This window comes from Dasypus novemcinctus, chromosome 9, assembly GCF_030445035.2.
Source record: "Dasypus novemcinctus isolate mDasNov1 chromosome 9, mDasNov1.1.hap2, whole genome shotgun sequence".
Taxonomy (NCBI): domain Eukaryota; kingdom Metazoa; phylum Chordata; class Mammalia; order Cingulata; family Dasypodidae; genus Dasypus; species Dasypus novemcinctus.
In genome coordinates, this window is record NC_080681.1 from 42907308 (window position 1) to 42928630 (window position 21323).

A 21323-nucleotide genomic window follows, 5' to 3' on the forward strand; every position below is an offset into this window, starting at 1 on the left:
AATGAAATCTGATAAGAAATACATAAAAGTGGACCTGTAAGTAAAATCCCATTATAAAGAATTTCTTTATACTGTCCCATCAGGAAGGCAGCTGGGTGTGGTGAAAAGAGCGTGGGCTCTGAAATCAGGCAGACCGGCTTTCTCCCTGCCCTTCTCTAGCCATGTGGTTTTGACCAAACAATTAAACCTCACAGAGCTTCAGCTTCTTATTCTAGTGTTGGGACTCATGATCTCTACCTTCATAGTGCTATCAGGATTTAGAGAGTTGCTGGGTATACGGTGCATGGCACATAACTGGTACTCATTAAATACTGGTTTCTTTCCCCCCTTATTTCCTTTTCTTCCATGACTGAGTTATTTTCTTGTCCCTACAGATGGACTAAGAAGTATGCTTTGGTGATGTGGTTCTACTGACCACAAACAAGCCTCTATCACTCATGTTTTCCATGGCTTTTATACAGGTAAAAGTCAGCGTCCATGGAAGCAGCTGTGGCTCAAGCAATTGAGCTCCCGTTTACCATATGAAGGACCCAGGTTCCATCCCGGGACCTCTTGGTGAAAAAAAGAAAAAAGGTGTCCCAGATCTGTGCAAAGAGGTGCAGATCCTCCGCCCAGCATGGAGAGAGGCCCAAGTGACCAAGTGATGCACACACACACACACACAAAGATGATGACCCAACCCGTAGGGAAAAAAAGTCAACATCCAAGTCAAACCAGCACCCAGTTGCTGAAGGCATAAGCTGAATTCACATTTCCTTCTGGCCTAGTAGGTAACCACCCTTCAAATCTCCCCCTGCTTCATTGCTTAAACATTTCCATCATAAATACAGAATCCAGGGGAGCAAGTGTAGCTCAGTGGTTGAGCACCTGCCTCAAATGCATGAGGTCCCAGGTTCAATCCCCAGTACATCCTGAAAAAAAAACCAACCAAACAAAAAATCCATCTGAGCTTAGAATCCCCTGCAATTACAAATATATATTGGAGCTAGAAAAAGGGATGGGGTGGGCAGGAGGCATCTCTTGGTGTTGGGTAAGTTCTGCCTTATACAGGGTAAACAATAAGATTCCTCAGTTTCAACAGAACTCTTTCCACTATACTAGTCTGCCTTCCCAGCTGTGTGACCTTGGGTGGATCACTTAATCTCTCTGAACTAAGTTTCTTTATTTTAAAATAGGAATCCTATTTATTCCATCACAGGATTGTTGTGAGGAACAAAAAATGATAATATAGATCCCAGTGGTGGAGAACTAAAGAATCGTACAGAAATACAAGCTTCTGCAGTAGCATGACTAGTTTCCTCCTTCTGTTAGGTTCAGAATGGTTCTTTTCCCTTCCTAATGCGCAGAGGGAGCTGGTTATCAAAGGAGACATAGGAACTATAATATAGTGGGTGTGTGTCATTTGGGGACAGTTTGAATGCCTTCTCATCCTGCCCTTGCCACCCAGTAGCTGTGACCTTAGCAGATTACCTAACCGAGTGCCTTCCTTTGTTGAACCTGGATAATGATCCTCACTTCTTGTAAGGATTAGAGGAAATATAGGCAAATTTCCTGATAACCTGGAAAACCTGCAGTAAATGATTTCTGCTGTTACTTAAATTTTTGTGCCTTATACATTAGGGAAGAGATGCCTTTCAATGTATGCACTTTCGTATTCTTTTTTCTCCCAATTGCATTTTTGGAGGTCTCCACCAATTCTCTATTATGGGGCTGCCTAGCTCCCGTCCCTGTGCTCCCCGAGGGTCTTGCTCCAGGTTCTCTGCCCTAAGGCTCTCGGTGCTGTAGAGAGGACTGGCAAGAAAATTAGCATTTCCCTTGGCATTTGGAGATGAGTTTCTCTTCCTTTGTAATAGGCAGAAAAAAGAAAATAACTGAGCATCTGCACATGGAATCTTCGTTAGGTAGCAGGTCACCCTTTCTTTCTACCATAATTATGCAGATGAGTTGTTATACTGTTCTTGAAGCATCTGCTTGACAAATCCCTTTAGAGTCATACTTCGAGCATAACTCTTGATAATAATAAGCCACTCTTCAGGATAAAACAAAGTGACATTTTCTTCTGGCCACCAATATTTTCCACCTAACATTTAGTAGATCAAGGTTAGTACAAAAGAATACCAGCTGCCTCTAAGATTATTATTCACCATTATTGTTCTCATCGGTTATATATTGTTAAGATCCCCCAAAATAAGATCAAGATTACTCAGATCAGTGCTCATTTTACTCATATTGACGTCTTTTTGGTTGCAAAATCCCAAGTAAATAGCCAGACAAAGGAAAAACCTGTGCAGAGAGTTGGAAGATCTCTAGCATTCCAAAGATAGAGAGAAGCAGTCTCCATCCTTCATTTTTCCATCCGTCACAGCATACTGCGACTGGCTGGATATTTGCACATGTGATGGGCTCTCACAGCTGAGATTTTTGTATTTCTCACTATTACGGAGGGTAGAGATGATGGTTACAGAAGCTCTTTTAAGACTTGAGAGAAAATCCTAGTAATTTTAAAATTTAAATTTACAAAAGTTTCCCCTATTTTTCCAATAGGTTTCCTCTAGTTAAAATTCACATACATGCACACACACATCAAATTAGACTTCATATTTAAATACTGGAAAAAGCCAAAACTAAAAAAACAAAACAAAATTTAAATGAAGTATTTTCCTTCAGCAGCAGAGTAATTTTATGGTTGGGGTATGGCATACTGGGATAAAAACAACACCACAGCTAAAAGAAGCCACTAAATTGAAAGCATTCCCATGCCAAAAATATATGTATGTGTCAAAGAGTTTTAAATAGTTTAAAACTGTGTTAAAGTCATTACTGCTATAATTAATTTTATAATATTCAATATGATAGAGACCCATGGGCAATTTCACAAGGATTTTTATTTTCTGAGAATTATTTTGAGCTCATGAGTGAAACAACTCATGTTTCTCTTCAGAAATACCAATTGATGTAGGCCGGGTCTCCAGCCACCCCCTCCTCTTCCCACCCTGTGACTTGCTTGGAAATATGAGCCTGAAACAGAATTGATACAGTGACTCAGAGGAGAAAATAATGTTTTTCCCATTCGTCCGCTATGCATTTATTAAGCACCCATTAGGTACCAGGCACTGTGTTGACTGCTGGAGTTGCTGTGGTGACCAAGATAGAAATTGTTCTTTATCTCGTTGAGTTTACTGTTGTTGTTGTTGTTGTGTTTTTAAAGAAGTCAGACTCATAAATAGGCAATTGCAATGCTGTTTGATAAAGAGTCCCATAAGGCAATAACAGAGCCTCATGAGAGCACGTGAAGGACACCTACTCCAGACTTGGAGGGCTGGGGCTCATTACTTGGGGGAAGTGGCATCTAAGCTGAGACCTGAAGGATGATTAGAAGAAGTTAGGCAGGTGAAGGAGTTGGTAGTTGGGTAGCAAGGACGAGAAAGAGTGTCCACGAAAGAAGGATTAGCAAATTTGAAGGACCAGAGCAGGGGTTCTTAACCTTTTTTGTTCCACGGGCCCCTTTGCCAGTCAGGTGAAAACTACGGACCCTTTACTAAGTCCACACTACACTGTGTGTTATTGAATAAATATATCACACCTTCACCAGCATGTCCCCACAAGAATACTGTTTTCTTGAATTTCAATTCAAGCTCACAGACCCCTTGTTAAGAACCCCTGGACTAGAGGCAAGAAGACAGCAGGTGAGCGTGGGGAGTCACAATTAGCTCAGGGCGCTGAAGCAGAGTTCCAGATGGAGTGTAGTAAGATATAAAGCTGGAGAGGATGGGAAGCAGATGTGGCTCAACAGATAGAGAGTCCGCCTACCATATAGGAGGTCCAGGGTTTGATCCTCAGGGCCTCCTGGCCTGTGTGGTGAGTTGGCCCACATGCAGTGCTGCTGCCATGCACAAGGAGTGCTGTGCTGGGCAGGGGTATCCCCGCGTAGGGGTCCCCCATGTGCAAGGAGTGTGCCCCGCAAGGAGAGCCACCCCGCGTGAAAAAAGTGCAGCCTGCCCAGGAGTGGCGCCGCACACACGGAGAGCTGACGCCGCAAGATGATGCAACAAGAAAGCGATGCAGTTCCCCAGTGCTGCAGGATAATGCAAGCAGACACAGAAGAACACACAGAGAATGGACACAGCAGACAACGGAGGGGAAGGGGAAAGGAATAAATAAAATAAATCTTGAAAAAAAAAAGCTGGAGAGGAGAGCAGGGGTGGGGATATGGGCAGGGGTCATGTAGGTTCCACTTGCTTTCACAAACCAATCTACTGTAGCTTGAATATTTGGTGTCTATTCCAAGCCTCTCTACAGAACACAGATATTGTCTTCCTGTCAATATTAGGGTCTTTTTGGAATCCCCCATGTGTGCTCTTTTGGTTTTCTTAATGACCATTTTCTTGAAGATGAGATCCCAAATGTTGGGTGAGAGACTTTTGAGGGGGCTCTCCAAGGGCAGCCCCTTAAATATGTTCCCCTCATGTAGGAAGGACTGAATTCAGACGCTTTGAATTTTCAGCATTTATTAAATGACCCGCAAGGGTGCATGCCCTCTCCCCATCTAGTCCCCAAGATTTAAAGCAGCCCCCAACCTCCCACTTTGACTATAAACATAGTAATTATTTCTGATGTTTGGCTAGTGTTTCCAAAGTCCTCTCAGGGTGTCTGGTGAGTATTTATGCAAATAGATTTGTTGGCAGCCCTTAAAATATCTGAGCATCCTAAGATGCTCAGATTTGCAGGTGAGGCTCCTCCTTTGTTCCCTTCCCCAGTCTCTCACTGCATGTTGTTTTGGACTCATTTTTATTTTCGTCACCTTCTTTCACAACTATTTTAATGTTCCATTTCCATGCTAAATGAAACAGGTTGTTCTGTGCCCCCTGCGTCTTCTCTCCACTGCCAGTAAAGCCCAAGGACGAATCTTATGGATTCTGGCAGTGAGATGAACACGTTTGCTAGCTAGGGCTCCAGCCTCAGACACAGGTCCTAATGAACCCATCGCCAGGCTTTTCTTCAGTGTCTCTCCACTAACAGCAGAGCTTTCCCTGCAGCCAGGTAATCCGGACCCTGTCACTAATTACTCTTCTTCCTGGCAGCACGTAGAAGAAGCAATTTTCAGATTGTTTCTATTGATGGTGGGGCATTTTCTCAAGAATATCGTGCTCTATAAAAAAACGGAGACATAGCTATTTCCGGTTAACATAGTCAAGAAAGTCTGTGAATGAAAGGCAGTTGAAACAGCAACCCTGATGGGCGGCCTAACCTGGAGCTTAGCCCTGAGTGAAGTTCCTGGCTCCGTTCTTACCAGCGATGCAGACGTGAGCGAGCCACTTCAACTCTTGGAACCTCGTTTTTGTAAAATGGGAATGAGATTAGTTCACAGAACTGGAATAAGGATTAAGTTAGCAGAGATTAAATAAAACAGTAAGCCCGCATAGTTTGACTCAGGAGGTGCTATTATTATTTTCGTTATTATCAAGAAAACCATCTACCTCTCTGTTTTCAGGCCAATCTGAGACATTTTTATCTGTTTCTTGGGATTCTCTTTTCTCTATACAAGTTCTCATTCTTCTTCAAAGGTAGGGCATAATCTAGCTTTCATGATACTCCAAATCTCACCCTTTATAACTGTGATAAAATTAAGCCTAAAAGAAATTGCCGTTGACTTTTTGCTCTCCTTTAGCCTTCTTCAATAAGATGACTATGTTTTCATTGCAGAATGTTGAGGTGGAGTTTGTCCGAACTGGCTATGGCAAAGATATGGTGAAAGTTCTCCATATTCAACGGGATGGAAAATACCACACAATTAAAGAGGTGGCAACTTCAGTGCAACTTACTCTGAGTTCCAAAAAAGATTACCTGCATGGAGACAATTCCGATATCATCCCTACAGACACCATCAAGAACACGGTCCATGTTTTGGCAAAATTCAGAGGGGTAGGCATCATTCTTCTTCTTAGAAGCTGCCTCTGTCCCCAGTGCAGAAATGACTGCAAATAGCATGGAGATAGTCCTTGCTTGTTTCAAGTTCTGTTTGCTTTTTAATTCTGTTGTTTTTACACTTAAATTTATTTAAAAATGTTTCCTCTTCTATCTTAAAATTCACAGGCTTGCAGAAAACCTTGCTTTAAAAATTTTTGTTTAAACCTACCTCTTTGCTGTCTCTTGGTTCCCATCTCATTACAACACCATTTAGGTAGAGAATCCTGCCTGACAAATTTACATGTAATCTCTTAATTAGGAGGATCATTAAATGAAAGTCTTGAGAGAATTCCAGAATAGAATTTAATACATTGTTATGCATCTCTTGGAATCCTATTATTGTTTTTCTTTTAGAATGGATATGCTTTTAAAGGAGAAAATACCATTTCTCCTCCCATTGATACTATGGTAGAAAATCTTGAGGATAAGACACATTTCCTTTTAGCATTGAAATTCATTTGTCCAAACTGTAATGCCTCCCTAACTTTGCCTCCTCTCTTACTACTTACTACCCATAGACGGTGGTTAATTGCACCTCCTACAGGGGCTTGGATCTGACAGAACCTGCTTTTTTAGCATTTAAAACTGAGTGAGGCTGGGCAGGACCAACAGCAGGTTTCTGGACAATTCAAGGTCATTTTTCATTTGCTAAGAAGTCTGCAAAGATGAGAAATGTAGACCAGAAAGCTTCTTTTCTCATGAAATCCATACCCATAATGTGTTAAATGAACAAACTAATTGAAATGAGTTTCTGTGGGGCCTGTTTCTGCCTTGAATCTTTTTCTTGCTAATCAGAATTGCATAGCAAGCAACAGCAGAGGTATGGGAAAAGGACCTCTAGACTGTGATACAGTACCACCAATTCTGATATTCCCTGAACTGTGTGAGAGGTTGAAGCAAAGTAAAGGAATGGGCCTGGATGATGAAGACTATTTAAATTTATCCAGTATAGACAGACCACATAATTTCTTATCCAAACCAGAACACTTTTGAGAGTGAAATAGGACGCTATTAGTAATTTTAATTATGATACAACAGGGATGAAATAAAACTATCATCGAGAAACCTGTACAAATAGCACCTTCTTTATAGGCAAAGCAATAAATAACTCACAGACTGTGCTAGGACTCTAAAACATTGTCTAGAGATTAACACGGAGAATTTGGGCGGAAGTGGAGAGCTACTTTATGGGGTTGGAGCATTGGGGACAGTCAAAAGAAGATCTGTATGCAAGGTAAGGAAGCTGAGGTGCCCTTTCTTTCAACATCTTGCCTTGGGAAACTGGAGGCCCCTTTACAAACCACATCAAGAGACCAGAGTGTTGTGAAATGTACTGCAATTGGCATGGGTGATGATGAGCTCACCACGTGGTCAGTCTACATGTTATATTACTTTTCGCTCTCCTGCAAAACAGGTTTCTTTTAAAAACAGGGTAGAATATCACCTGATGATGGTGCCCTATTAACAACACTTGGGGGCTCTAGTGAAAAATTGGGATAAGGACCAATTCACTGTCACAAGATGCTTCCTAATTCTATGTTTCTCTGATTGTCAAAAGCAAGTGATCAGGAAAGAGAGTTCCATGGGCATTCAGAAATTATTCTTAAATGGGGCGTGCATTTCTGTTTGCTAGCATTTTGTTTTTGCTTTACAGATCAAGAGCATAGAAGCCTTTGCTCTGAATATCTGTGAGCACTTCCTTTCTTCTTTTAACCACGTCATACGAGCTCAAGTCTACGTGGAAGAAGTCCCTTGGAAGCGTTTGGAAAAGGTTAGCTTGCTTAAGTGGGGTCTCAGTTTAAAGAAATTGACTCTATGACATATGCGTACATTTTACTGGAAACCTTTTTTCTCCCCCCTAATTTTCAGAATGGAATTAAGCATGTTCATGCATTTATTCACACTCCCACTGGAACGCACTTCTGTGAGGTTGAGCAGATGAGGAGTGGTGAGAAAATATTTTCATGTTTTGATTCTGAATAGTGTTTTCAGTTTTGTTTTGCTTTGCTTTTTTTTGCTTCTAAACAACTGTTTACTAACACTGAGGAAAACTGTAGAGACTTTTGAAGGCTTTTAAATCTAAAACGGGAATGTGCATTGTAACTCTGGATTACATTAAAGAACTATCCACTGTTCTCTTAAAAATATAAAAATGAAATAATACCTTATGCAACAAATCTGGGGGTTGAGTGGGATCTTTATTGTTATTATTTCATCATTATTATTCAATTTTGAGGTGAGACTGAAGAAAAAAGTTCAGGCTGACAAGAACCCAAATCGCTGGACTTTCTGACCAGTATTTTGTACCATATCATGCTATAATTATAATAGTCTTTATAGGTACTGTCTACTACATAACAATCAATTTTCCTTGACATTTTCTTTTCATAATAGTAAAACTTCTGATATTATTGTAATTGCTATTAAATGAATCTCGTTTAAATTAGCAATGACAATTATATAATTCTTTTTATTTGCTATGAAATTTAAACATTAACTGTGGAACATAATTACAATAAAGACCTTATTGGGAAACGGACTTGGCCCAGTGGTGAGGGCGTCCGTCTACCATATGGGAGGTCCGCGGTTCAAACCCCGGGCCTCCTTGACCCATGTGGAGCTGGCCATGCGCAGTGCTGATGCGGGCAAGGAGTGCCGTGCCACGCAAGGGTGTCCCCCGCGTGGGGGAGCCCCACGCGCAAGGAGTGCGCCCGTGAGGAAAGCCGCCCAGCCTGAAAAGAAAGTGCAGCCTGCCCAGGAATGGCGCCGCCCACACTTTCCGTGCCGCTGACGACAACAGAAGCGGACAAAGAAACAAGACGCAGCAAATAGACACCTACAACAGACAACCTGGGGAGGGGGGGGGGAATTAAATAAATAAATAAATCTTTAAAAAAAAAAAAAAAAAGACCTTATTAGTACTGATAATTGAATTTAGCAAATATTATTAAAACTCTTAAACCTTGTCTTCTACTGATTTGTTGAGGTTGTCAGAACACAGACTCAATAATTAGCTAAGAATTAGACTGGAAGGCCACTAAGAGTCATGGGACTTCAATATCCCAATAAAATAGATTTTGATGTGCTTATTATAAATAGAGGGTGTGGGGTCTGAACTTGCTTTCACTTTGTATATTTATTTCCTTTCCCCTCTCTTTTTGTATCTCCTTCTCTTCCCTTTGTCTTTAGTTCTCTGCTGTAAGAATGTGAGGTGGCATCGAATAAATATCAGAATTATTATCAAGTTAAATAAAATACAGAGAATTTTGAAAGATTTTAAATCTGAAATGGGAAGGGATATTGTGATTTTTGGATTACTCATTCTGAGTTCTATTGGATAATGATCTCCTTAAAAAGTTTCAGTGTATTAGCTCTTGCTTAATAGTTTCACTATCTATACTGAACACTAGGCAAACCTAGGGCCTTCTCAGTGTCTAATTAACAGTTTTAAATTATTGTCATATGAAAGTTGAAAAGATAATGATTTTTATCCCCTAAATGTGTAATCATGTGCTATATTAACTTTCAGCTGCTTATCAGTTAAAAAGTTACTTATTTCTTGCCTTCCTGCCTTCCTGCCTGTATTGGATATGTCTCTCTTTAGCAGAGAGACAGAAAGGAAGGTTTCCTAACTGCAAGGCCAGGGTTTTTCTACCCAAACCACACTGACCACCCTCATAAAATTATAAATTCTAAACCATCACTCTCTAGTGGAAATATAAGGGAAATAACACATGTGCTTTTAAATTGTGTAGTAGTCACATTAGAAAAGAAAAGAAATTGAGGAAACTAATTTTAATAATATATTTATTTAACCCAATATATCAAAAATATTTTCATTTCAGAATGTAATATATTAAAAAATTAATGAAATATTCTTTTTAAAAATTAAGTCTTTGAAATCCTGTATTTTCTATTTACATCATATCTCATTTCACACTATCTCTATTTCAAGGGCTTTTTTTTTTTAATTGATTTTGTAAAAATATTACATTAAAAAAAAAAATGAGGTCCCATTCATCCCCACCAACCCCACCTCACCACTCCCCCCCCCAGCAACATTCACTCCCATCATCATGACACATCCATTGCATTTGGTAAGTACATCTCTGGGCATCTCTGCACCTCATGGTCAATGTTCCACATCATGGCCCATACTCTCCCCCATTCCATCCAGTGGGCCCTGGGAGGATTTACAATGTCCGGTGATTGCCCCTGAAGCACCATCCAGGGCAACTCCAAGTCCCAAAGGCGCCTCCACATCTCATCTCTTCCTGCCATTCCCCATACCCATCAGCCACCATGTCCACTTTTCCCACTCCAATGCCACCTTTTCTCTGTGGACCTTGGATTGGTTGTGTCCGTTGCACCTCTATGTCAAGAGGAGGCTCAGATTCCACATGGATACTGGATGCAATCCTCTTGCTTTCAGTTGTAGGCACTCTAGGCTCCATGGTGTGGTGGTTGTCCTTCTTCAACTCCATCTTAGCTGAGTGAGGTGAATCCAATAAATCAGATTGTAGGAGCTGGAGTCTGTTGAGGCTCAGGGCCTGGCTATCATATTGTCAGTCCAGAGATTCAAATCCCCTAAATATATCTTAAACCCCAACACCAACTACAATTCCAGTAAAGTAGCATGAAAGTCTTATGAAAAGAGATCCCATCTGAGTCCAGTTTCATCAGTGGCTACCATATTAACACAGCTCTAATCTGTTTTTCAGTGCCTTTTGAAATGTTTGACACATTCCTCATTCCACTTTCGATTGTGTGAAATAACAGCAGGGGCTAAAATTAGACTTCTGGAGAGCAAATTTTAAAATGAGAGCATTTATGAAACATGCTTATTCATACCTTCTTGAGTCAACAATTGGATTTTGAGGACTTAGTATGTATACTACGTGTTGTAGCTACAGAGATGAAGAAGACATTGCCCGACCTTAGTAAAGTCAGGAACAGGACATGGACTTACAAACAAATTATTTTCAATATGAGAAACTCATGACAACAATGGAGGGATTAAAGACGTGCTGGGGGAGCCAAGTGCAAAAACAAACTCTTCCTCTGGCAGACTGGAAGGCTCGATAAGACAAGAAGAAATTTTCCAACTGGCTTTTGAAAAGTGATTCAGAATATGCTTGGCATAGAAGGGGGATAGGGAATTACAGGCAGAAAAAACAGTATGTATGGGTACGAATGATGGAGTGGAAGAGGGGAACTAAAATATTTTGAGCCTCTGCTCATATTTTGCTAAGCACCCTACTGGGCTAGTGATTTACTTGTTAAACAGGCAAAGCATTTGAGGCAAGGTAACGGATTTGGTGGGCCTGGTTCTTAGAATGTAACAAGTGGAGGTAAGGATGACCAAGTTAGTGTGAGCTGCCTTCTGAAGGGCCCTGTGTGCCATTCCAACAGTGGGAGGCCGTTTTGCATGGGAGTTAAACCAATAGGCCTTGGAGCCAGACTGAATTGTATTTAAATTTGAGCTCCACTACTTAATAACTTTGTGATAATGAGCAAGATGCCTACACTACTTCAGTCATTTTTCATTTGTAAAATGAGGATAACAGGGCCCACATTATTGGGAGGTCCAGAGAATTAAAAAAGATAAATGTTAAACGTAAAGCATTTAGCACAATACCTGGCCCACTGGAAATGCTCCTTAACTGATAGCCATTATTATGTTCACAATGACAACAGGAAGCCAGGGAAGGTCTTTAGTAGTAGATGTGTGTGTGTGTGTGTGTGTGTGTACTTTGCTTGGTAATTCTGGCCAAGTTATAGTGAATAGGCTGGAGAAAGAGTCAGTAGCATGACTTTAGTGACTCATTACAGAGATGAAGAAATGATGGAGTCTTAACTAAGAGTGGCAGTAGAGATGGAGATACTAGGGGATGGGCAGAGGATGTTATTTGAGGCATTTCTGAAGTTTGACCAAGAGGTCTTAGTGGTTGAGTAGGGATAGGAGGTTACAGAGAAGGAGGGTTAAGTTATGCCCTAAAATGAGGGGACTGGGGGAATTTACTAAGGAGAATACATACAAAGAGAAAATTTTCATGGAGAAGCTTGTGTGTTGGGAATATGGTATTCCCAATCCATGAACAGATTGATGGTAAGTAAAGCCATGGAGCAGAAGGAGACCACTCCAAAAAGATGTTTCAAAGGAGAGGAAAGATGAGAGGGCCTGGGAAAATTCCCCAGTTTAAAGGATGAGACAAAAGAGTGGGGGGAGAGCGAGAGAGGAGGATTGGGGAGAGTGGTGTCATGAAAGCAGAAGAAAAATACATTCCAAGAAATCAGAATGGTTATTGGGGTAGCAGGATGCATAATAAACAGACCCATTTGTAATGACTCAGCATAATAGAAGTTTACTTCTTTTTGTAAAATCCACTTCAGTGTTTGTGTATGTTTGGAGGTGGGGGTGTAGGGAGAGCTCTACACAGTGAGGTTATTCAGGGACTCAAGCTGATGGCAATTCCCACATTTTTAGTACTTTTCAATGTCACCTTGAGAGTAGGTCCCCATACTAGACAACGAAAAGAGGAAAAATGCTTGGAGGAGAAAAAGGAGTGGGCGAAACTCTTCGGAAGCACCAGGCTGGGAAATGTCACAACTCACTTCTACTGGAGAGAACTCAATCACACAGTCATACCTAACTGCAAGGGAGGCTGGGAAACGTGGTCTAGCTGGGTACCCAGGAGAAGGGGGAAGTAGATTCATTGAACAGCTAGCACTCTCTGCCTTGAAGAGTTAAGAAGTTTGGGTTGAAAGAGAACTGCGAAGAGGTTGTGGAGTTTGGGGACACCAAAGGCATGGAGGCAGAAGTGCTGTGGCCAGATATAGGGCTCTGTTTCTCACACGAAGAAAACAGGCTGCTCTTCACATCATTGTTCTTTCCAGGAATTACCAGGAGCTAGTATTGACCTGAATTCTAGTACTTAGCTGCTGCAGAGTGGAAAAACTAGTCACTATAATCAGGTCAAATTTTTTCTTTCTGTAGAAAATTGTAGAGCGTTGGGTTATTATGATCACTGTGGTGGTATTCCCAGAAGCTCAGCTGGACTCCTCTAGAGTTCAGGTCCCTTCCCATATAATCCCATAGAAGCCGGGCTGCCAAGGTTGGGGGTGAGGAAGAGGCATCTGTTGCCTTAAGTGTATGCAGGTATGTACGTGCACAGTATATGAGTGCATTTATCTTCCAGTTGTGTGTGTACAAAGATGACATTTGTACTCTGCCCCTCTATGGAGAATGGTGATTTATGCTCTTTTGGTAGCAAAGTTTAATTCTTAATTTGCTTGTTATGCAGAACTGCAGGAACTGTGACATGAGTCAATATTATAATCACTGTAAAACTGCTCTTGCATAGGCTTTCCTAAAGAAAATTATTCTCTGTCTCCTCTGTCTCTGTCTCTCTCTCACACACACACTCAGCCCCTCCCACCAATTCATATGATGAAGGCTCTTGTTACAAACCCCTAAGTAATGACTTCGGTGGGCGGGGGTTGGCTAGATCGGTGAGAATTCTGCCTACTCAAGCACATGCACTTAAACCCACAATTTCAGGCATTCATTTCCCAAAACTGTTGTCTTGGTGGACAGGATTCTTATTTTTTTCGTAAACAAATCAATTTTATTGATACAGGATTAACTCTTATCAACCAAACAAACATTTATAGGAGAGACCACTAACTGCCAAACACCATTTTAGGTCCTAGGAATTGCTCTAAAACGCCATTACACTGTTTTTCCCTAATGGATCTTTTTTTTTTTCAAGATTTATTTTTATTTTATTTCTCTTCCCTTCCCCTGCCCCCGTTCAGTTGCTGTGTGTTCTTCTGTGTCTGCTTGCATTCTCGGTGGTACCAGGAAGCTGTGTCTCTTTTTGTTGTGTCATCTTGCTGAGTCAGCTCTCCATGTGTGCAGTGCCACTCCTGGGTGGGCTGTGCTTTTTTTTTTTTTTTGCGCAGGGCGGCTCTCCTTGTGGGGTACACTCCTTGGGCATGGGGCTCCCCTATGCGGGGGACACCCCTGTGAGGCAGGGCACTCCTTACGCGCAGCAGCACTGTGCGTGGGCCTGCTCACCACACGGGCCAGGAGGCCTGGGGTTGGATCCCTGGACCCCCTATATGGTAGGCAGATGCTCTATCAGTTGAGCCATGTCTACTTCCCCCAGTGGATCTTTTAAAGTTATATCATTAAACTATACTTTTACACTGTTTCAAAGTCTGGTGGTTCCAAGAGAGAATTTGGAAGAGAGAGAGAAATTTGTCCACCGAAAAGGGTGAGGGCTGGTCTTATGTTTGGGACTTCTTGAGCTCCAAGAGGAGAACTAGGCTCTGTATGTGTCAGGCAGGTTGTTAGTTGAGGCGTTATATGCATGTGGATTTTTCAAGCTCTCTCCATGCCTCTCTACTGGACAATACACTTAGCTGGGCCTTGAAGTTCCTGGGATCTTTGAGTTACTAATTTGAACTAAATAGCTCTCCAAACGTCTCCATTATTTAAACTATAATTCACAATTCTTTTTTCTAATCTTATTGTAGCAACACATACATAACATAAAATTTGCCATCTTAGCCATTTTGCAGCATACAGTTCAGTGGCAATAATTATATTTACAATTTTGTGTTATCATCATCACCATCAATCACCAAAATGTTTTCATCATTCTAAACAGAAACTGTACCCATTAAGCAATAACTCCCCACTTTAATACTTTCTTCCACTGGCCTCTAACTTCTTTTCTGTCTCTATTAATTTTTTATTCTAATTTCAGGTAAGTGGAATCCAGCAGTATTTGTCCTTTTTTGTCTGGCTTCACTTAGTAAAATATTTTCCAGGTTCATCCATGTTGTTGCATGTGTCAGAATTTCATTGCTTTTTATGGCTAAATAATATTCTATAGAATGTATAGACCACATTTTGTATATCCATTCACCTGTTGATGGACACATGGGTTGTTTCCACCTTTTGGCTACTGTGAATAATGCTGCTTTGAGTACCAGTATGGAAGTACCTGTGTAAGTTTCAGACTCACAATTCTTTAGCATGAAATTTCTCCGATTCTGACACCAATTATAAAAATACAACTGCAGAATAACTAAGCAGAGGAATTAGGAGATGGAAAAGATATCTCAAATAAGAGATACTGTCTTCTGGTAGTGGGAGAAAATCTTTTGACGTGGAAGCTAATGGGAGCAGGAGTATGGTTGGGGGAAGGGAGCTGATGAAATTGAGGTCCTGGAGGAGAAAAGACTGTAAACACTTGAGTGAGTGGAAGAAGCGAAACGGAAGGAAGCAGGAGACCCAGGACAGAGGCAGCCATTGAAAGAAATCCTTTTTTGTCCTTTGGTTACCAAACTAAAGCACGCTTCAGGTCCTCCAAAGAAAAGTTCTTGGCAGACACGAGGTCTTTTTGTAATCACCTTGCCTGTCCCCTAGTTATACCAAAGCCTAGTTAACGTTTCCATCTGAATGATGTCATCTTTCCCCATCTGGAATTTCCAGGAGGGGGCTTTCACTCTCCCTGCATGAGCTAAATGGACTCTCAAAGGCACTGATATTTAACTGATCTTCACTTTTTCCAGCACTTAACAAGTTTAAGATTTTCTACTAGAATGACTTATAATTTTAAAATATCTTTCTTTCAGCTATTTGTGTCCTATTTGGAGGTGTTAAACGTGGAAGCAATTATCCTCTTCATGACAGGATTTTTTCTTGGCTCAGTAAAGCTTTGTGCTTTGTGACACCTGACGCAAAGAATGGATCTTATTTTCTATTAATTCTCAGTGAGTTTCTTTCCCTTAGAGAGCTAAAGGGTAGGACGTATGCTTCTCTGAGAGATAAACCACAATCTGTTAAGTGCGTAGGAGGACACTAAAAGCTAGAAAAATTATGTTCTCGAAAAGTAAAATGTGAAAAATCTCTCTTTTGTATTACTCCACAACCGTGGTGAAAAACCAAAAAAGCTGATTAAGTGGTTTCATGAGAAGTAACCTAGAAAAGGACAGTCTTTTTTGGGTGAATTACTTCTTGTTAGCTTAAATTGGAATTTTTTAGCGTTCGTGAGGCATTGCATTTTTAGCCAGTGGACCCATGAATTTGAAAGGCTTAGGCTCTTACCAATTTTCAGAAAGCTGGGCTACCGCCAAGGGAGAAGATAAAATAAACTGTCTGATTGCTTCCAGAGTGTCTAATGTGTGCCAAGGGAAAAAAAAAAATTAACATTCAAAGAAAATAGTTTTTTGTTGTTGTTCATAGAAAAATGAGAGTGCCAGAGTAGGTGGTTTGCATTCTGCCCAAACTGTGGCAATAGTTAATCGTCTTTGGGAACATGAGACATTTTATTCTGTGTGAAACCAAGGCCAAAACACATTAGAGAATGCAACTGTTTTCTCCATTTTCAGATTCTAGCAAGAGAAGTAGATGATTTCAAAGTTACTTAGCAGGCTGACACTCTTCTAAGGTTAATAAATCTCACCCTTGGGCTGGAGCCAGGATGGCTCATCGGAAGCAGTTTTCAGACCTAACAAGCCTCTGTGAAACATGAGAAATATTTACAAGTGGTTGAAATAGATAGGAAACAATTATGGCAAAACTGTCATAATAACGAATATTTATACACCATTTCCTCTGGGACAGCCATGCAAAGTCCTTTTTTAGACATGTACCAGCTCTAGTAGGCAGCTATGATTATTGTCCCCATTTTACAGATGAGAAATCAAGGTACGGAGAGGGTAAGTAATTGTCTCAGGGGCTTAGTGCTTATAGATGGTGCTGGGATTTGAACTCATGGACTCTGAGACCCAAGGCTGTATATCCAGGAATCCGTTTATGACAAAAACCACTGGAGAAGCCAAAGTCTGATTGCTTTACATGGATGCTGGTGGTCAAGGCCAGCCCTGTAAGAGCAGATGAAGTCGGTAAAGTTTGCCTTTGGTTTTCCTTTACCTGATCTTTTTCCCACTTCAAGGATCTCCACTCCTCCCCCTGCCCCTGCCAAGTTACAAACCCATGTTTCATTTCTATAGGATTTTGTTTTCTAGAAGAAACATGGACTACGATATTAGTTTATAAAGGCTGTAAACATCACTGTTTTAAAGGGTCTTTGCATTTCAATAGAAAAGTTTTAAGGAATGAAGTCTTCAAGGCAGGCAGTGACCATTTCTAATAGAGCTGTTTCAGTTTCCATTTCGGAGCAATGGAGATGTAGTTTTCAGGGTGGGGGCTCTGTCTGAGGCCCTCAAATGGGACCTCAGAAATGAGGAAAAAGAATTGAAGGAAGGAAGAAAGATTTTATGGATGAGAAGTGATCCAAAAAAGAGGAAGAATAGCATGGAATTTCATAATGTGGTGCAGGGTTCAAATTCCACCTCTGCCAGTTTCTAGTCATGTGACTATGGGTAAATGATTAAAAGACACCTGTATAAAAATGCCTACTTTATAGGGTTGTGAGGATTAAATACAATGAAGACAGAAAGGGCAGCAACCAAAGGCATGCTTACAGTTAGGAGTTTCTCAGCCAATGTTGACACCCTCCTTTCCCCCCATGTGAGAACTGATGAGATATGGAAGGGAAAAGGTAAAGATTGATGGAGATGAACTGTCTAGAAGGGAAAGAGACTAAGTTGTGAGGTACTTACTCCTTGACCTGAGTCAGTCTTATAACACTCGTTCGTTCATTCATTCAACAGGTCCTGACTGATTGCTTCTCCAGTCTCTCAGGTTTGAGACTTAGTCTTACTTTGATCAGCTCTATACTGCATTTAGAAATGCTGATTTGCATCACCACATTTACCAATCTTTAATAGGTTTTGTCTTTACACATTTTTTAAAAAGATTTATTTATTTATTTATTTCTCTCCCCTTACCCCCTAACCCCGGTTGTCTGTTCTCTGTGTCTATTTGCCGCGTCTTCTTTGTCCGCTTCTGTTGTTGTCAGCGGCATGGGAATCTGTGTTTCTTTTTGTTGTGTCACATTGTTGTGTCAGCTGTCCGTATGTGCGGCACCATTCCTGGGCAGGCTGCACTTTCTTTTGCACTGGGCGGCTTTCCTTACAGGGTGCACTCCTTGCACGTGGGGCTTCCCTACACGAGGGACACCCCTGCGTGGCATGGCACTCCTTTCGTGCATCAGCACTGTGCATGGGCCAGCTGCACACGGGTCAAGGAGGCCTAGGGTTTGAACCGCGGACCTCCCATGTGGTAGATGGACGCCCTAACCACTGGGCCAAGTCCGCTGCCTCTTTACACATTTAGAGAGCCTTCTCTGACTCTAATAAACACAGCCTCCATGGTAGATATTGGCGAGGATGATTCTCTGGCCTTAAATTGTAGCTACTTAAGGCATTGCTGTGGTCTTTTTGCTACCCTTCCTCAGATATACCTTCCAAGGAGAACTTCAGAATTTTAAACAAATGCCAATTTCTCTTTTACCACATTACCTGGAACACTCTGCATAGAACATCTTATTCAATAAGCACATACATAATCATAAGGCCTGCCACTGACCACTGGCCATTGCCTTCTGTGGTAGGCACACACGTGCAGCAGGGAAAATATAGAAATATAGCCATTATTTCCCTAGTTCTGAAACTGCACAGCTCTTGAGTTAACCACAACAATTGAAACCACACAGGAGACATAAATCATTGGATTATTGAGCTACCCTGGATTTTAATTGAGGATCATGAGTTACTTTCTTGTTCTTCAACTGAGACCCTGACTAAGACCATGTAGTGATGTCTGACACCTCAGATCCTTGATTTATAGGCTAAACAGTTCAAGAAGGACAGATGGGAGCAAGGACTAATTTAGAGACTGAAAAGAGATGATTTTAATAATCCTGCAGGACACTTTGGTGGTGGGGTTTGCACCCAATGGCCCTTTAAATGACCCCTGGCCTCAACAGTCTGCACAAACAAAAATGGTCATGGGAATGCTTAATTCCCAAATTCCTTTGGCTCTTGTAGTCCTTCACTACAAAACTGCCAGAACTTTCCAGCCACGCTCTCCCACCTTTCCTTCTGAGAGCCCCTAAGGGACTGCCTCCCATGTGCTCAGGAAGAAGTCTGCGCCCCTTGGTTACACCTGCTGCCTCACTGGCTCTGCTGGCACATGCTGGGTCAGGGGAAGAACGCTGCTCTCCACAGAGCATTGTGGCCTGGGACTTCCCAGTGTGTCACAGGGCTCTATGTTTTATGTGGCTTCACCAGACTGCTGGAGCCACAATGTATTCCGTGTGGAAAAGAGAGAATCTTCCTCTCCCTAACTTTGTGACCAACCTGTCACCTGGGCTCTGAGCCACAACTGCTTGACACACAAAGATGGTTTCTCAGATTGTGCCTATCACCGCTCCCCCTGCTCCCCCATCCACCTCCTGAGGTGGCAGGCACAGCAGGAGAATCCTATATCCTCCGTTGTTTTCAGCTCTCCACTGTCTCCCCCAGGAACCCATGAACCAACGTCCTCGCTTCTACTTCAGCCCAAAACAAAAGCCTTTATAGGTATCAACTCAGACCAATTGATACTTTGTGGGTCCCCTACCTCGTCTTCCCAGGCTCTGCTTAGGTGCAGCCAGGCCTGCGTTCCAGCCATGGGTGCAGTTGTCTGGTTTTGCTGAGCTCGTTACCACAGGGGAACTGAGTCACCATCAGGGTCTGGTGGCAATTGGAGCCATCAACCAGTGCAGGTGGTCAACATGAGGACAACAGCCAACAAAGGGAGTTGCGGTGGCAATAGCAGATAGAAGGAATGGCTCTTGAGGAGCTTATTAACTCATTTCTGCACGATTACCTTACCTAAGGTGATCTGGCTTAGAAGACACCCCTGCTGGAGCTGACAGGCAGGAATTCATTTCTGTGGGCTTCATCACAGCCTGGAGGTTTATTCTCCTACCTCCAGTTTTCCTAGAGCGGGCGAGAGTGGGGACTCACGGGATCCAGATAGAGGGCAGGGCACGCCATCCTACCACTCAGGCTGCAGAGGAGACAGGAAGATGAGACATGCAGCAGTGATATAGTTCTTTTATAAACACAGTGCGCCTTGTTTTAGAGGCCTGAGTCCTCAGTGCTAGGTGTCCGTGAGGAGGCACTGCTTTGTGTATGACGTCATCCTCTCCTACCGCTTTACTTAAAACAGGCCTTCCTGTCATTCATTCCGGAATCAAAGACCTCAAAGTCTTAAAGACGACTCAATCAGGATTTGAAGGATTCCTCAAGGACCCGTTCACCACCCTCCCCGAGGTGAAGGACCGGTGCTTTGCCACCCAAGTGTACTGCAAGTGGCGCTACCACCAGGGCAGAGACGTGGACTTTGAGGCTACCTGGTAGGAGCGTGTGTGCCAGAGCCTGGAGCTGGAGCAGGTGGTGGTGGCTTCTTCCCAGAGGCTCCGAGTTCATGGCCTCTTAGATCTGAATGGGAGACTTAGAGGCCATTCAATCTAGCCTCCTACTGTTCAGTAATCCTTACTTTTGGAAGAGTTAGTAAATCTGCACCTGAATCTCAGATCCTATTAGCCATGTGACCTTGAACAGACCACAAGATTTCCTTTACCCCATGTTTTTTAATGTATTAAATCAGTGGTTCTCAAACATTAGTGTGCCTCAGAATCCTTTGGAGGGCTTTTTAAAATGCAGACTGCTGGGCCCACCCTCAGGTTTTCTGATTTCTGAAACTCCTGGAGTTTCTCATTCTATAGGTCTGGGATGGGGCCCAAATATTTGCATTTCTAACAAACTCCCAGCCACTGCTGCTGCTGACAGGGGACCACAAGTTAAGAACCAAAGTATTAAAGAAGATAATATCTGGCCTTGCTACCTCATACTAGTTGCAAAGAGGCCTGAACTAGAGCAACTGGCTCTTCCCAGTTTATCTGAGACTTTCCTGGTTTTAACACTGAAAATCTCATGTCCTGGAAAACTCCATGGTCATGGGCAAACTAGAATAATTTGTCACCCTAGGCGAAACTCAAAATGACATGATGTGCATAGAAGCTCTTTGTAAAGAGTAAATGCTTTAAAAATGTAGAGGTATGATTATTATTACAATATCCTTGACAAGCAGTCCATTAGGCCTCCAAACTCCCAGTGTCAGAGAGTTTGCTTTTTTGACCAGGTGTTTCATTCCTTTGCCGAAGCCCACGGGGTGTAAAAGTCTACCCCGTGATAAACTGGAGCCTACCTCTGGTGGCTTCCTCCCACTGCTATAGTTTTGCTCTGCTCCTTTCATTACATGATAGGTCTGAAAATGCTTGAGGAGAACCTCACCTGGGCCTTCTCTTCACTTTTTTTCTTCATGTTCCCATGGTCAATAGCCTGATATATTTATGCTGAAAAAAACCCTCAGCATGTGAGAGCTG

General features: G+C 42.1%; 1 protein-coding gene across 1 annotated transcript in view; it reads left to right on the forward strand.

Annotated features, from left to right (window-relative positions):
* LOC101420609 (uricase) overlaps nucleotides 1–21323 on the forward strand; it is a 31002-nt gene that overhangs the window by 4156 nt on the left and 5523 nt on the right. Inside the window, exons 2-5 of the mRNA XM_004454402.5 lie at nucleotides 5704–5922; nucleotides 7622–7738; nucleotides 7837–7915; nucleotides 20105–20291. Coding sequence (XP_004454459.1) covers nucleotides 5704–5922; nucleotides 7622–7738; nucleotides 7837–7915; nucleotides 20105–20291 — 602 coding nt within the window. The remainder of the gene's footprint in view (nucleotides 1–5703; nucleotides 5923–7621; nucleotides 7739–7836; nucleotides 7916–20104; nucleotides 20292–21323) is intronic.